Source organism: Rhea pennata, chromosome 1, assembly GCF_028389875.1.
Source record: "Rhea pennata isolate bPtePen1 chromosome 1, bPtePen1.pri, whole genome shotgun sequence".
NCBI classification, from domain to species: domain Eukaryota; kingdom Metazoa; phylum Chordata; class Aves; order Rheiformes; family Rheidae; genus Rhea; species Rhea pennata.
The window spans coordinates 156,171,991-156,189,919 of record NC_084663.1 but is presented as its reverse complement, the minus strand read 5'-3'; the positions used below and the strand labels follow the sequence as shown (position 1 = coordinate 156,189,919).

At 37.5% G+C, this 17,929-nt stretch overlaps 1 protein-coding gene across 1 annotated transcript in view; it reads right to left on the bottom strand.

Annotated features, from left to right (window-relative positions):
- Positions 1 to 4,933: 4,933 nt before the first annotated feature.
- EFNB2 (ephrin B2) overlaps positions 4,934 to 17,929 on the bottom strand; it is a 45,342-nt gene continuing 32,346 nt past the window's right edge. Inside the window, exons 3-5 of the mRNA XM_062566789.1 lie at positions 11,087 to 11,179; positions 10,219 to 10,332; positions 4,934 to 8,607 (exon numbers count right to left, since the gene is read on the bottom strand). Of these exons, the coding sequence (XP_062422773.1) occupies positions 8,225 to 8,607; positions 10,219 to 10,332; positions 11,087 to 11,179 (590 nt within the window). The 3' untranslated portion in view covers positions 4,934 to 8,224. The remainder of the gene's footprint in view (positions 8,608 to 10,218; positions 10,333 to 11,086; positions 11,180 to 17,929) is intronic.

Genomic DNA, 17,929 nt, shown 5'->3' with positions numbered 1-17,929 from the left:
AAACATGTACTTCGTAAGAGAATTGTCCTATTAGAATATTTTTTCATGAAAAAGTTCTTTCCAGCTGAAATGCAGATCCAGTCATGCAAAAGGAGGAATGTCTAGGTTAAAGTTTAAAAAGAATCTTTCACTCTCAGCAGTGAGAGTTTTGTCCTGAAGTGAAACCCTATCTGGAAAGATATGAAGCCCAACAAAAGGCTTTGCTACTGGCAGGGCTGGTGGTACCCTGAGCAGGTGACTAGGACATGGCATCAGAGTACGTGAGAAATGGGCTGAAGGAAAGCAGCCACCATTTCCTCAAGGCTGGAAATTCAATACAAGACCTCCAAAGCCAACAGTCTGAATCTTTCCAGCCTGAACCCTGCTTTGAGGCCTATACAATTTACATTCACCTTGTTTTTTGTGTGCAGGAAGAATACAAAGCACATAGCGAAGAAAAGAGCATGGAAAGAGTACAGCACATGCTATTATTTTTAACTCATACACCTGAAAATCATTTGTTTTTTCTGAATCTTGAGATTTTTCAAAGTGAAACATATGGATTTCTTTTGCATTATCTTTCGGTTTATGAGCCTTCCAGCATCACATCTTCTAGTATTTCTTCACAGAGATAAAGGCTAAAACTTTATTTCTTTTCAATAAGTATTAGCTTTTTCATGTAACGCATAATTCCAGCAGCTGAGTTAGAGAGAGCCAACATTGAGTACTGTGGTCCAGTTACATGATTTGGTAACACTGGGATCATGGCATGTGTGGATGGATGGTTAAAAGGAGAACAGCAGACAGGTGACCTGCCAGCTATGTGTATGAAATAGAATTGAACACAAGAATAGGAGGGAATGAGTTTAAATATCACAAGAGAGGACAAAAAGACACATTAGAATGAGAACAACTTTTATTACACATTTTCTAGTAATCCAACCTATTTTTAATGAACAGATATAGCAAATTGCTGAAAGATGTTCAACAAAATACAAAATTACAAATTATATAATATATATATTAGGGCATTTAATAGCAGTCTCTTATAAAAGCATTCATTGTTGGTATGTTTTTGAGTACAGTCTTTATAATATTCAGGACAACACTCTTATAAAGCAGTTTTTCATAGCTAAGAGGTATAACAAAACCTGCACGAATATTGCTTATGCATGAGCAATTCTGAATTGTGATCAGTAGGATCAGATACCAAACCGAGCTACACTAATTTATATCTGTGGAAGGTGGGATCTAGAAGCAATCACTTCCCCACACCCAATGCATTCCTCATATTGTTAAATTAATTTCACTCCTTTAGCACCCTAAGTACATGGGGTTTTCTCAATGCACTTACAGAAACACAGGATTTGTTTTTCTTTTCTTTTTTTTTTTTTTTCTTTTTTTTTTTTTTTTTTTTTTTTTTTTTTTGATTCTATAGCTTTCAAAAGCCACATACAAGTTTCTGTGCTGTTTGGACTTCTAATAATCCTATAGCTTTCCAATTCTTGCAGATCTTTGATCTCTTTTCCACAAAATCTCAACTTCAAGAAAGCTCTGAATTACGGTCTCCATTCTCCATCCCACTGTATTTCTCTTTTTCCTCCCAGGGTCTAGCAGAACAACCTGAAATCTGATATCCTCACTTACTTGAAACAGCAGTCAACAGTTATCAATCACACAATATTTATTTCTCTTTCTGCTATCAGCATTTTTCTTCTACATGGTAATACCTGTTTTCCATTTCAGTCTTTATCGGCACTGTAAAGACCTCATCTTTCTAACCACTTCCAGACTGGGGCTTGTCATCTTGGTCTAATTTGTCCCCAGCACTTTTTCATTGCAGCGGTCCCTAAGGCTCTTCAGCAGGAAGTCATTGCTCTCCCACACACCTCACCTCTCCTTCTCCCTCCACTCCACGCGAAGCCTTTCTCCAGAAACAGCCACCTGTAACTCCTCCTCCTCATCTTCACCAGGTGTGGGCAGGCCTTTGCCCACGTTTCGTACCGGTATGGCACTGGTAAGGACGTCATCTGCACACTATACTTCCAACAGTAACATTATTTCCACCCCCAGCCCCGTGATCTTATCTTTTGGGTGTCTCTGATGGGTTACATTATGCCTTAATGAAGCATCAAAGTATTTCTGTAAGTCATGTGACAGCTGTTATTTCAGTTCACAGTAGATTATAGCTCAGGTAGCTGAATCCAGCACCATCCAGATTATGAATGTCACAACCGAGAATATATTGTGATATATTCCTCAACCCTCTTCTTTTTCCAAACAAGTATTACTTGATTACTGATCTTATGCTTCATGCAACGGTACATCAACTACATAATTTTTGTGTAGCTGTGTTCCATATTTTTTAAACATTGGGCTTTTTCCCACCAAAGTTTATCATGTGGCTACAAAGACAGAGCGTTTCTCTTAAAAAGACTGGATTTGCTTTTTATTTTCTTTTGCTAACCACTGCACCACATTTTGAATGGTTAACTTTTCTGTAGAAAGGAAATTTATAGTGCCCATAGAATCAAAATAGGCATGCTGCTGACTGAGTGAGCTTTTGATCAATGCATCGTGGAAAAGCTAGAGGAGGAGGTATAACATTTCAAACATAGGTAGTAACATTTTGTTACGCTTACTCTGTGAGGCACTATTTTATGTAATGGATTCTTATTCCACTCTAGATGGATAACAACTGTGAATTATAATTTTATTTTCCACTTAGCAGAACCTATTGGCTTGGACTGGTTCTTGCCAGGGAACCAGGCTTAACAGTAAAGGCAGTAAATTCTGATTTTGTGCTTGTTTGATAATTAATAGTGCAGTGTCAGCAGCAGTGCAGAATGCTAGTGCATTTTTTTTTCCTCTGCAAGTTATCAAAGATGGGTTATAAGTCAATAGCTTTACTCCGAGTGTCTAAGGCACATACTGTTTACTAAAATGAGTTTAATAAACTCAGCGGAGGTTCTGTTACTTGCGTGAATGGGTGTGTGTAAGGCCCTCCCATTAACCCAGCATCTTTTTCAGCAAGTGCAACTATACAGATACAGTTTCACTGGCAACCAGTCTTCCCCCCTCAGTGGAGACAGTTTGTAGCAACACTGTTTTTGCCTTATTGCTAAAACTGTAAGAAAAACAGGCGAGGGCTGTCAGTTTACTTATGCTAATATTATATAGATATATATTTAGTATGGACAGAAAAATGAGGCACAGAAAAGAAAATACCATGTCAACCTGACACTACTGAAATGTTTTTCTGTTATCACCACACTCCAGTATTTACCAAAGCCTAAATAAAAGCAACGAATTAAAGCCTTAACTAAGCTCGAGAGCCACGGTTCTACCAGACAGCTAAGTCAGAAAAACCTTTTAGCGCAGCCCCAACCTGAGCACCTCTCAGCCGTTAAGGATACGGCTACCCTTACAACAATTTTTGCCAAGCCGAGCAAGCGAAATCCCCCGTGTGCGAGCACAAAGCAAAGCGTAAAGTCGTGACCCAGCCGAGCGTGCGTGTGGCTCTGAGTGCACAGCCCTGCTTCCTCTGAAGTGACTCACACCCATCAGTGCAGGATTAGGCCCCCGTGATTTACCTGAGAAGTCAGTGGATGCTCACATGCTCCTGTATGTGCTCTCAAGGGTTCTGCTGGACCAAGTGACTTGCGCATGTGTTGTTGCAAGGTGAATCTATCCAGGTATAAATTTCCCCCCTAAGATCATCCCATTACAGAGTTTGTAAGCGGGACCTCTAACATTAACTCTCCTAGCAAGAAGCCTCCTCATTGCCATGCTAGCCCAGCAATTCAATAGTCTCTAGGGCTTTCTGTAAGTCCAATTTCAGAATACCTGTGGCACTGCAACACAAGTAGAGCCTCAAAGTTTAACTTTGTCAGACCTTTTTTCCCTGATTATTCAGAAAAAAAAAATAGACAAATGGGAATTACATGACCATCACTATGAATAACAAAAACTCTATGACAAATCGGTATCAGTTGTTAAAAGTGACAAATGCGTCTTTACCCTCTTTAGACCTTCCCACCTGTTGCTCCATGGATAACCACTCCATTTATGCACTGCAAGCAGACTGAAAAATACTTCACTTTCAAGGGAGACTGGGCTTTGTTAAAAATGAAAGTATTTGTTAAATGTATCAGTTATCCTAGTGAAAATGACAGAGAATGGTACAACCACAGATCTTGTATTAAGGCTAGTTATCTGCACATGTTGGCCCCAACCTTCCTTAACTTGGCTTTTACCAATAGGTCTGTGATTACAGAGCACCTTACTCACAGCCGTAAAGCAGGGACAGGGCATTGCAAAGCCCCATTGAAAGAACATATAAAGACATTTTGGGCTTTTGGTATTTCTACCCCTTCCCTGTTTCTCCTAGCTTCTTCCATCTCCTGTCCCTTCTTGCTCACCCACATACCCTCAGCCTGGCTGCTTCGTTTCCCCAGGAGTAGCAGGGAGAACACCAGTGGCCAGAATGGTTCAGATTTTTGGTTTCTCTTGCTCTGCCCACAGTATAACCTTACCCCATCGTTTCTGGTCATTACATGCATGGTTGTTATCTCATCTCCTAGACAGCTTGGCTACTGCACCTGCTACAAGCCCACTGACTTCAAAGGGCATAAGACCCCTACATGGATTTTATAATCTGATAGTATACATAAGAGAAAGTCCAGAGAAAAAGTAGGCCAGTATATTATAATGCACTTACTTCCTTTAGAAACCACCAGCAACCAAGGTGGAGAGAGAAAGAAGGGAAGAGAGAGATAGAGAGGGAGAGAAGAGGGAGCAAGCAAGGGTCAGGGAAGGGAGGCTTGATGCTTTTCTCATTTATTTTTATCTTTTAGGAAAGGAAAAATAAAATGGCAAAAAAAGAACAAAATACTTAGAAGGCAAGGTTTCCATAGGAAAAAAATATTTTATTTTTTTAAGAACAAATTCAGTTTGAAACAGACGTGGAATGTGATTTTCATAATTTTCATTTTCTGGGAGCTAATTGCAATGTGGAACTAAAGCAGATTTCAAAATTATGACCGGCTAGTTTAAAAACAAAACAAAACAAAGAAAGAAGAAATTATTTATAACTCAAGCATAATACTGTGTTACTTACAAACTGGACAAAGAAACTCTTAAATAAATATTCATGGTACACAATTTCAGCACAAATATGCGGCAATTTGGCAACCTTTTATACCATTTTTTTTCCTCAATACAGTGCAAAGGGGAATGACACTGCCTTTAAACAAGCTGTAGCTAAATACATTGCAAAATTCAAATTTTATACAAAACATCTTGCTCAGACTTTATAAAAAAACCAACATTGCTCTATATACACAATCTGGTTAAGAAAAGCCATTTTTGTCTTGTTTTCATGTGTTTTATTATTATTATTATTTAAAAAGGCGAATAAGGCTACTGTAACACCCCAAATCCATATACAGTAAATCTGAACCTATTTACAGCATCTTCACTTAGACATGATGGTGCAAATTCCAAGTCGGGTGACTAGGGATGATCATACAAGCAAGGCATTTACAGTAACTTTTCAAAGCTGAACCAACGTCAAATAAAGGAACAGTTGGTAGATTGTCATAATTCTGCACCAGACACAAAACAGACACACAGTACATTTTTTTTTCAATTGGTTGCAGGTTGCTCTTCAGCAATTTATCTGATTTTTTTTCACAGTTTAGTACATAACTAGAATGTAGCCAACTGATGAAGCATAGATTTGATTTAATAAAAATCAGAATCAGTAAACCCATATTTTCCCTTTCTCCCCCTCCCCCAAATAAAATCTTAATGACTTACAAGAGAACCTTGTATGGATGGATTCACAGAAAGGAAGGGTTGTTGAAAAGAATTACATATGTACTGTAGTTAGTCACCATGGTAACCTTCCACAGAACCACGGGTTGGGATTTTTTTGTTTTGTTTCTCTCTTTTGGACCAACATCCCCAAATCATCTTCAGGTTCAGGAAACAGAGAGAGTAATAATCTGTATGACAGTTTGTTTTTGTTTTTCTTGCAGGTGCTCACTAGAGGCCGGAGAACCCCAAAATGCTGTTGCTACATTTTCTTCCATCAGAAAGCAAAGTGTTACCATAGTAACATGACTATGTTAGAAATGTCTATTTTGCATAGCACATTAAAAAGTAGGGTCCGCCCCCCCAGGGTGGGGACTTTAGGGGAATAACCATGCTAAAGAGAAAACTTTAACCTGAACCCCCCCCCTATGAATCTTGATGAAATCTACAGAACACTTCAGCCCATAAGGCAAGGGAAAACAAAACACAGAAAATAAATGCCGGAACATTTTGTCATTGTTAAATATGCAATGCAGTAACATTTGATTTTCTGATATTCTGGGCCTTTTATTTCCTAGTTTACTGTTATGTGAGATGCCTTTAAAGGGCTTTAGGTCTTTTTGTATATGCCCTCATTATTGTTATTTTGGAATGGTTTTTTTTTTTTTTTTTTTTTTTTTTCTTTTTCCCAAAAGCAGTTTCCTTTTTTAAAAATTCTCTCTCTATATATATATGCATAAACATACACATATATATGTGTGTGTATTGTGTGTGTATAAAAAGTGATGATAAGTTAAGACTATTTAATCGCTGCAAATGATTTTCACATCTTCTGGTGTGGATTCTGTGCAATCTCAAAATATATATTAGTAAAAAAAAAACAAAACGAAAAAAGTAAGTAAGAAAGAACGAAAAACTCTCATTTTATATCCCTTGTGTTCTATACACCTATTATAAATAAGACATATCTTCCTTCTGCATCTCAGTGTCATAATTTATTTTATTCTTATGGATTGCAAGAGGTTTGCCATATGTGCTTTAACTTTGCAACAGAGCACCAATGAACTGCTGTGTCAGTTACAGTACCTACACTAACTGTGCAGGGACAGCACTACAACAAGCCAAAGTGTCAAAAGGCTCAGTCAGAAAAGAAATTCTGATTTATTTTCAGATGAGAAAGTTCTTTTTTACAACTTTACCGGTGATGGAATTACAGCTCATTTGACCCATTGGCTTATAATCATCTTGGTCAGATTTGGCTCTCTGCTATTTTTTTTTAAATGCTTTCCCTGTGTTTAGTATAATGTGATAGTATAGCAGCTGAGTCTGCTTAAAAGTCATCCGAAGCAGACTACATTTTTGCTACAGCTTCAAAGCTGTATATTTTATTGCCAGTACCACAACAGCCCTGCCCTAATATATCCTCAGTGGCCTACTATTGTCTTGTCCTCTCCGAGCTTGCTCATTTACTAGCAACACCCCTTTGTTCTACTGTATTGAAGGTTCTATTTTTTCTGCACACTGGTATTTTGATAACCATGAATTCCTTCAAATGCAGCCCTAATCCACTGCGCATGTTATTGTTTCCTACTTGACTCTTAAAACTCAGCACATCAAAGTGCTGTGCTACCTAAATGGTTTCTTCTTCCCAGCTTCTATTGCAACTGCAGTCAGCCCTTCCCTCCACCACCCAGTCCTGCTCCTGACTTTGTTGACAGCCTAACTTTTTGGCTGGAAGGCTCCTTACTATCAAACACAATTTCTATAAATGTATTACCCATTCAAGTGAGGCTGCTGTAGCAGATGGATGGACCACGGATCTCCAAACATTAATGTTCCATTAGTGATTCAGGAGGTGGAGTGAAAGGAAATCTTAAGTGAAGGATGGCAGAGCCCCAGATAACAGAAATAAATGGAACAGTGACGGACTGAAAGCAAGAGAACTTTAAAAGTCTTACTTAGACACCAAGTTCTGTGTGACAAATCCAGTATGCACTGAGAGAGACACACAAAAGTCAGAAGATTGCATTTCAAGCTTCATATCCTAGAGCACCTTCCCAGGATGCCTAGAACTATTAACATCCATGGATCACTCCATCTTCCCTTGGCTTTTGTACATGCCTGAATGCCTGCAGCACATGGCTTTGAGGATGATGAATGTAACAAGAGTACAGCAATCAGAATGGGTATCTTCTACATTAAAGTCTTCCAGCTTTTAGTGAATATTTATTCACCGAGATAGGAATTCTACAGACTAGGTAAGCTGTCCAGCTCAAGTTGGCTCTCGGAGAAACAGCTGTCGCCTTTTCTCCCCTGTGCTTGAGTCAATACTAGCGCACAAGGCACCATCACAAACCCCAACAGAAAGCATTTGACCAGTAAGTTTCCTCTATGACTCAACTGTACCACAGAGTTGGTTTTGTGTTTCTCAGACCTTGTAATAAATGTTTGCTGGACTCTGAGGAGGCATCTCTTGAACTATATACACCGGATGTCCATAGTCGCCGCTGACCTTTTCATAGTGGGGGCAAAAGACACTGTCTGCAGTCCTTAGTGGAATGATAATGTCACTGGGCTCAGAACCATTGTTGTTGCCACTGCGTTTTGGGGTGGCTAATGTACTAAGTGAGAGAGTTGTAGTGTGCTGCGGGGAATGCTTCCTGTGTCTTCTCCGGTACTTCAATAAAAGAACCACCAAAGTGATGATGATGACGATGAAAATGATGCACCCTGATGCAATCCCTGCAAATAAGGCCACCTCTGAACCCAGTATACTGGAATGCCCCGCCTTACTGCCATCTGTGCTAGATCCTAGAAAGAACGGAAATACAACAGATAAAAGTTATTGTCATCCTGCAACCAATTTACGCTTTTTAAAAATGTGTAGAGTAAGCAAGACTGGAAGAATTAACTGACAGCTAAACTTTGACAAACCAATTACCCTGTTAGATAGCTAAATGCAAACAGCTGTAGTCAGCAATCAATATTAAACAAGACTGTGTGTCTGCTGGTCTCACTTTTACGCTGCTCCCAAAACACACTGTTTCATACATCATCATCCATCAGCAGCAGCGACTGGCACTGACAAGGTAGCCTTTGATGCACACCGCATCTTTGAACAGATGCTAGCCAGCTCAAGAGGGGTGGGACAGAGACTGCAAGGGGGCAGATACACAGGGAAACAACAGTTCTCAGGACAACTGGCACTGTTTATTGTCACACAGTTTTGCTATTTTGTTTTATAGATATTGATTTAAGTTAAACAGCCCTCAGTGCCTATTTCTGTAGACTCTTCTGTCTTGCAAATGAAACAAAGGAGCTTGAAGCAGTGTGGGAAATAGGCAAAATGATTATGACATATATCTGTGTATATTACCTAACTTACACTTATTAAAAAAAAAAAAAAAAAAAAAAAAAAAGAACCCATGTATATGGAAGTCAGGAGAAGCTCACACGCACAACAGCTTGTCAATATTTGACCTCATCACATTATCAGTTTGTCACAAGAATTGAATGAATGCCTACTTGACACTTTCTCACTTGAAAGTTTGAAATAACTCTTTCCTCTCTTATGTTCACTCCCAGAGGAATAATGCTACAGAAGCTAAGTTCACAAAACTATGAACTTTTCCAACTGTAACCTCAGTATGAAATTGCTGAAGTCTATGCAACAACTGTCATATCAAACACTCAGCCTGGTAACAAATGATGTAGCTAGCAAGGAAAACTTGAAGCTATTTTTGAGAACTCCAAAATCAACTGCAAGCAAGTTTTGCTTTGTAACATTCCAAATTCACAGAATTTTTTTCCAGAGACCTTGTGTCTTAAGAATTGGGTTTTTATTCTTGTTCACTTAATGTGCAAAATTCATCTTGGAGATACTTGTTTGAAACTATCACTTTCTCTTGCTAAGCTAATTATTAAAAAAAATAATTTACTGAAGGATAAGTCATTCATGTGTAGACTTTATACGATCATTTAAAAGATCAGGGCATTAATTACAGGTGCTTTGAAATAAACTTTATAAATGGCTGTCGAGAACCACTTGACAATGTATTATACGGGAAGAGAAAGACCAAAAGAGTCTTTCATTTGCCAGAGTACTAAATATAAGGCAGCACTTACATACACTTAAAACTGCTTAGAGAATGTCCTATCCAAAAACTTTCCTGTAAATGAGTGATATTCTTATAAGATGTAATTAACTTCAACTGCAAAGTGAAAGAGGGAAAAGAGTAACTGTTGCCAAAACTTAAAGCTCCTAGATACTATCCATTGGAACATCAGAACTAATTTTTGCTTCACCTTGGTATGAAAATATTTATTTTATCACATTTCAGTGGTAAAATAAAAATGCACTTGGGAACAAAGGAGGAAATCTGTCAGAGCCACTTTCCAGGTCAAAAACGCCATGATATCTACCTGAATGATCCTTCACAAATGGACTCGTCGTGGAACTTTTCCCATTGGTACCAGCTTCCTGCTCTGGGCGTTTTGTTGGATCCGTATTCCGAGGTAACCCAGCAGAATTGGGATCTATGAGAAAAAATGATTCACTGCAGCTTAGACTTTTGATGATATCAGGCTTTATAAACTGGTTATATTTATCATGAGACATGAATAGCTTTAAACAGAAGAATCTTTATGCAAAGGACTATGAGATATAGCAATGTAATTTTCCTTTTAAAGCAAAGTGATTATATTAGTTATTTCAGAGGTTTAAATTGTAAGGCCATCTGCAGAAACTATAGGGATTCCTGTAATTGGCAAGAAAAGCTTTGCAGATGACATTTCAGTTTAACTGAGGAAGTTGATTGACTACTAAACCAACTTCTACTTAGAAGAATAATTCTTTCTTTCTGCACAATACGTTATCTATATGTGAAAAGAGACAGTGAACAAAAACTTCTCTGTAAACAGAATTTATAACAAGCAAAGTATAGAAATATTAGCTTCTCATCTTTCATTTATTTTAAATAATTTTGAATAGTGAAGTTGTGGCTTTTGTTTTCAAAATAAAAATAAAAATGACTGAAACACATTACTCCCAGACAACCCTTCCTTCTAGGGAGCTCTCCAATGAAGAGATCTTATTACACTAGCCCTCCTCCTGCAGAAATCTGTCAGTAGCTGAAGAACAGAAGATAGGCTTTGCTTTCAGACTATAAGGGAGGAATGACCACACTAGACTTGGTTGGCTCTCTGTTCTACACTATTAAAAGAAGTCTGAAAACTAAGAGGATATCGAGACTGATCAAAGTAATTTCATGAAACAGCAGATGGTCTTTACCTTGTCCAACTTTCATGAGGATCTTCATGGTTTTTGTCTGGCACACCCCTCCCTCCTGGTTATCCAGGCCCTCCAAAGACCCATTTGATGTTGCTGATTAAAAAATAAAAATAAAAAATAAAATAAAAACCAGGAAATCAACAAAGTGATGTGAACATGAATGTCTAAAAGCATAAAGTCTTTTCATCTACCAGGACCTGTTCTTGTTGCTCAGGTTGACCTATGGAAAGTTGTGAAATGTTGAAAGCCAAAGGAATGAATACATTAGTAAGCTGTACAATACATACAAATGGAGGAATGTGTTATCAAGGTTTCAAATTTACCCAGCAACTTCTTTTCTATGCACAATTGACTGACTGACTAGCTTGCACAAAAACACAGCACCTTCCTAAAAGGTGATGGAGTCAGCTGAAAAGGAAGCCATAGCAGACTCAAAGGAGTAAAGCACTGAAAATTCATCCTTTCTTTTTTTTTTCTTTTCTTTTTTTTTTTTTTTTTTTTTTCCCCAAAGTCCTATCTTTATAATCACCATGTTACACCTGCTTCCTCTATTACAAATCTCCTGCTGGAAAAAGTGAACACATACAAAAGGCCCAGGTGAAAGCTGAGATTCTGCACTGATTGGAAAACCATTTAATATTTTAAAGTACAATCTCACTTTTCTCAGCATTCAGAAGCATTTGCGGAGGTGGGGGCAAGAGGGGGGAGATACGCTCTATTCTCACAACCTTTTAGCTTACACAAACAAATGGGTGCCTTCCCCTGTGTTTATATTGTTTGCGCTTATCTACGTGCTTGCTCAAACCATACACCCCCGCGCAACCCCACCGCAAACTGACATTGTAAAGCGATTTGTGCGCGAAGCACAACTTCCTTGGAGAATGCAAAACATTGAGTCACACAGTTTAGCGGTACGCGCGCACACTCCAGCCCAGAGCAGCACAGAGCCAGCTGTTGGTTACAAACCCAACCAGCTGCTGGAAAAAAGAAAACTCTGCAGCTCCTGAGATGTGACCGCTGCAGCCACACCAGCCCAGGAAACCTGGGCAGGTGGGAGCTCGGTTGGGTGTGTGCACTGGCATCACCGTAAAGGTGGCAAAGCTTACACGTTGTGGTCAGTTTGCTCCATCATCACTATTTAGGGAGCGCACCGGCTTTTCTTTCTTTCTTTCTTTCTTTTTTCCCCCTCCACGTCAGCTGCCTTGCACGATATATTCAGAGTGTAAAGACCAAGTCAGGCTCATAGGCTACACTCGCCACCCTGACAGTAACCACCACCCATTAGCCAGGCAGGCGAATGACGGCACTGCAGCCCCTGCGAGCGTGTGTGGATCCTGGATCTATTTCATCCTGTACCCTCGTCACTTCTTGGAGGTATTTATTCCTGTCCCGAAGCACACACACAAACAGATGCAGGCACACACACACCCATTCCAGGCCACCGACTGGAAACAAAACAAATGGGAAAAAGGAGCTTGCTGCTTGCCGTGGCTCTGATGAACTGCTTAAGCAGCACTTTTCTACTTCCAGCCTCTCTCTTTTCAGCTCAGGATCTAATTCAATAAGGGCTTCACACTGTTCAGATTTTTGTTTTTAATTCTCCTTCCTTCTCTTTCACCTTCCTTGGGGATTTTCTTTCAAATGTAGTCAATGTATATTTCCTTTTTCCTTCACAATGTCTTCCTAGCCCCATGGTAGTATTTTTCTTGCTCTAATCTTCTCTCTAGCCATAAAGATATAAACCCCATACCGCTGAACCCTGCTTCCTAGCCTTTGATCTACTTCTTGTTTTTGTTCCCCTTCTGCCTCTTTTGTGACTAACTCAAATTACAGCCACCATACAAACTTCCCAAATTGTGCTTTCTTTTCCTATAAGCCCCTTTTCCTTATATGTGGTCCCTCTCAGCTCCTCCTCGTGTCCCTCCTCACTGTAAAAACATGATAATGGAAGTACATTTAAAAAAAAAAAAAAAAAAAAAAAAACTTTCAAAAAAGGGGGGGGGGGGCTTTTTAAAATATAAAAAAGCACAATGAGTAATTTAAGATAAAAGCAGATCTGAAATGTGCCACTGCATTGCCAGGCTCAGAAAATAATGGAGACGTATAGTTTTGTTTTCTTTTGTTTTTTTCCAGAGGGAAAAAAAATCAATACTAAGAACCAGTTCTGGACATAAATCAAATGTGTCTTTGCTGAAAGTGTTTTTTATGACCTATTTGCCAATGTACCAGCACAAGGACAGGGGGAAAAAAAGCAGTAAAAAGCAATACCAAAGCTGAGCATCAGCTGAAAGCACAACTAATAAACACTGATTTTGTCATGCTTTGTTGTTATTCTTTGGTTTTTAATCTCGGTTATGGGGGTTCACATCTCTTTAAACACCTTCTACTTGATTTTAATTGAATCAAGTACTGATTCTTCTGAACATCAATGCCTTTTTATTCTTTAAAAGCCTATCCATTTAACCTACAGTGCAGGAGACCACAGTAAGATGCAGAGGATGCAGTCTGACCTCAGCATAGAATAAGAAAGTAAGATGGCAAGAAGAATGCAAAATTACTTCAAATACAGTCTGAAAATGAAGGCCCAAATGTACAATGACTCTGGTTGTGTGCCTATAAGAGTTCAATCTGCCTCGCTTGCTAAAAGAATGCTTCCATAGCTTTGATGTTAGATGAATGAATTTGCAGAAGTATTCACTTTTCCACAGTTCTTCAAGGGGTTTTCTGAAAGCCTATGCTTTAGCTCACAGTAGAGAGTGCTACATCCTGAGGAATGGAGAATTTTCAAAGAGGAGAGTTTCAGTGACAAAGCGAAGTTTCAATCTCAGCTTCTCCCTGTAATTAAACCAACGATTACCCAAGGCCACTAGAGGAAATTATTTTTCAAAATTCATTAAGACTATCGAAATATAACCTCTCATATCCCTAGTGTACCAGGAAGGAAAGTGGGTAGTTTTAAACACATAGTTTTAAGCTTCAAAAAGCTGCATAGAGGGAGAGAGAAGTAATCTGGGACATCACAGAAAACGGTTTTATACTGCTAATGCCCCTTGACAGTTTAGTGTGCGTAAGTCAGACAAGGGAACAAGTACAAAACATTCCTCAAACATTTGCAGCTGTCTTTCTATACTGATCTCCAAGTGAAAATTATACCCACTATGATCCAAGCTCCTCCATCACACTCATACTTCTGCAGGAAAGTAACCTTGTACCTGGAGTTCTGGTTACATTAAAAAAAAATGATATAATATTAAAAAAAATCAAAACCCTATCTGTTTAGGGTATAAACACAGAAATATAACACCAACTCTTTATGTCTAAAAGGGAAATGCTACTCTCAGGTATAATTATGTGATCAAATTTTAGAACTTCAATTCATGAAAAAAGAATCTTTTAAAATTCTTTTTGGGTCTGAATGTGGATATATTTTAGAACCATTTAAAACATATGAATTACCATATATGACTCTCGGCTAAAAAGAATAGATGTTACTTAAATATTAATATTACCAAACACAATCAATGATTAATACAAAGTTGTTAACGAGTACTAAATGTTCTCACCATCACACACTTCACTTTATAGTAATACAGCAACATATAGGAAACTGAAAGAAAGTACAATGTTGCTCATCAGCTAACAAAACATTTTTAAAAATCTTTTTATGGATAGGTACTTCTGATTTTCTCAGAGCTTTCCTGTTCCTCTGGCATCAATGGCAAAACTTCTCTTAATTATAGCCAAAAGCACACTATATTATTCAGTCTACAGTTTATCCATATCTACAAACAAACAGATAGAATGGCCCTAAATTTTTTGTTAATTTTAACATTTCTTGACAAAATCTGAATAATTTACAGGCAATACATGTTCAGCAGTAAGTTAAAAATGATGTCTGAGCCCTATATTAATCGTGTGTGCCTGTATTCCTTGAAATCAACACAGGCTGTTATTTTATAAGGAATTTAAGTTTGGATTTTCAACTTTTCAGAAAAACTGAATTCTTACAAAATTATGCTTAAGAGTCTACTAATGTTTTCTCATTTTGGAAATGTTATTGTACATTTTCAGTTCATATAACACCTCACGTGATAAGAGGTGAGGAAATTATTCAAACCAAAGCATGTAACACCAGTTCTGCCTTCCCTGATTTAAAAAAATAGTATACATATACATATATACACACATATATATACATATATATATATATGGAAATCATGTAAATCAATGTATGGTCTTTTACATTTATTTGCTTTTAAAACTTCACAAACTCTGTTTATTGTATGAAATACATTAGTCATAAATGTAGAGGTAGGGAACCAGCGAGCAAAACAGAATCAGCTGACAAGAACAGTTCCTGGCTATGATTCTTATACAGTTCCCACAGAGAGGAAGTAATATTACATTTTAATATGTCTTCATTTGATTGTTATTACTCTGCCTCCCAGGAGGCTAAGCCACTGCATGGATCTTGGCTGTTTTCAACCTATCAAGTTGGTAACATTGCTCTAATCAGATGGAGAATTAAGCTGCTGGATTTGTGCCGGTATATAGCTTTTCATTCACAAAGAGATTAGAAATGAAGGCAGACTCACAAAATGTGGACTTCCTACACTCTCAGAAATGCACAGTACAAAATTAAAAACTGTTACCACAATTACTTAAAAGAAAACACCTGTAGACTAAAATTTCAGCCCTTTACTTTTGTCACAATTATTATGCATGCTTTCATGTTTTAGGCTTATGAAAAACATTACCTAGTTGCCAAATTAAATGTCATATCCTTTGAACAAACACAACTTCAAAACTATTTTAATTTTGGAGCTTACATATAAAATAGATCACATGCCTGAAGAGGGAAATTGTGATCATCCCTTTTACTTTTCTTGTGTTAACTAAACAAATCCCAAATCAGAGACTATAGGCACAAATGAATGATGTCAAACTGATACTAAGGGTAAAACTGGTTTTGTCATCAGTTGGTGTGCTGGATGATATAAACCATTTAACCAACTATTTTATCAAAGATACTTCATTTAATCAGGATCATAAAATAGATTTCTTAAAATCAGAGCTAAATAAAATCAAATAACTATATCTATTTCCACTTTTGCCCAGTTGTGCTGTTTCTGTGCATAGAAATGAAATGGAAAAGCCTAAACATTGCAGTAACAAAAATCAGGGAAAGCTTTAGCTCCAACAGTAATAGGAAGTTATTCTTAATGCAAAGCTGCACTTATCTAATATGCAGTCAAAGGATTACTAAGCACATGTAAAGCTTTGGATTTTTTTATTTATTTATTTTATTAGATAATAGAATCTTATTTTGCCAGGCTTCATGTGTGTGTGCTCTATTTGCTGTCACCTACTTCTGGTCCTTTTAATGACTTTCTTAGTAAAGCACCAAATAAATAATTCTTCTTTCCCATAAATTATCTAAATTTATGGGACCGGTTTGAGAACAGAACAAATCACATACTCATAAACCACAAATCACAGATTACAACACAAAGGTTGTTTCTAGACTAGCCAGGGATAAAGAACAAGGCAGGCGAGGTAATAGAAGGAATGTTTTAATTAACTGAAGTTAAATTCTCTCTCTCTCTTTTTTCTTAAAAAAAAAAAAAAAAAAAAAAAAAAAGTAGTACCAATGCCAGACCTGTATGGCAATCCGAAACAACTTAAAAAAATTCTTCAGGCCACTGACCAAAGAACAGGTAGATTGGCAAATGCTGCATTGGTTAAGCTTCAGAATCTTTAGAGAAAGATAAAATATACAGTTTTAACTATAAGCAACCACTGATTTACCCTTGTTTGTAGTTACAAACGTTCAGATTGATATTGAAACCTTCCTTTCTTCTACAGAAAGAACACTCTTCTAGTGTTTATAAATACTCCTGAAGCCACCCTTTTCTCCTCTAATTATAAACAAAGCAAAAATTCTATGTGAAGGGAAGGACAAGAAGAATTCAACCTTCTTTTACACTTCTCATTGTTATCTTTTTTAAAATTAATGTTAAATTAATTAAATTAAAGACCCAATTTATACCTGAACAGGACCCACAAGTTACTTTTCTGCAGAGGAAGTAAGCAGCAATACATAAGCAGCTCAGTCAGGCTAAAACTAGAACAAAACAAAGTAAAATAAAAATACAAAAAAGAAAGGACCTATCTATAAGAAGTCAAAGGCTCTGCAGTGAAATTTGTGATTCACTTTCTAACCACTACTCTGATCTATATCTTTTCCAAATGCTAACGTTGTGACTTGTACTTAGAGATGGGACTGATGATAGAATGTTCTTTAAAAAATTCTCTACTTATTTTCAAATGTCAAGAGAGGGCCTGCTGTTTACATTACTGCTGTTTAATGTTTTTGTTGGGGTGCATGGTAGAGAACACCCACAGGAAGAGAACACTAACCAGTTCTGTACTGGAATATGCCTTTGTATATATCTCATATACACTAACTGTTTAATTCCAAGAACACTTTTGAAAATCCATAATTTACTTTCCACATTTCATGTCATCTAAAATAGAAGTACAATGCACAAAATAGGGAGGGTGTCCTTATAAATTTTTCCTCTTTTCCTACATTCATAATGATTCTACTAATTCCAAAGGGATGTGGCACCAAACAAAAACATAGGTGGTAAAAAAGGAAAAGCTCCCTCCCCATTTTTTAAATAAAGGCTTTCCCTTTCCAAAAGGAAAAAAAAAATAAAAAAAAAAAAAGAAAGAAAGAAAGAAAAAAAAAGACAGTGAGCACAACAGAGCAAGAAAGTATCCAAAAAGCTGCCAGATTCAACTAGCTGCTGCTGCCTTTCACTGTAAAAAAGAAAGCAG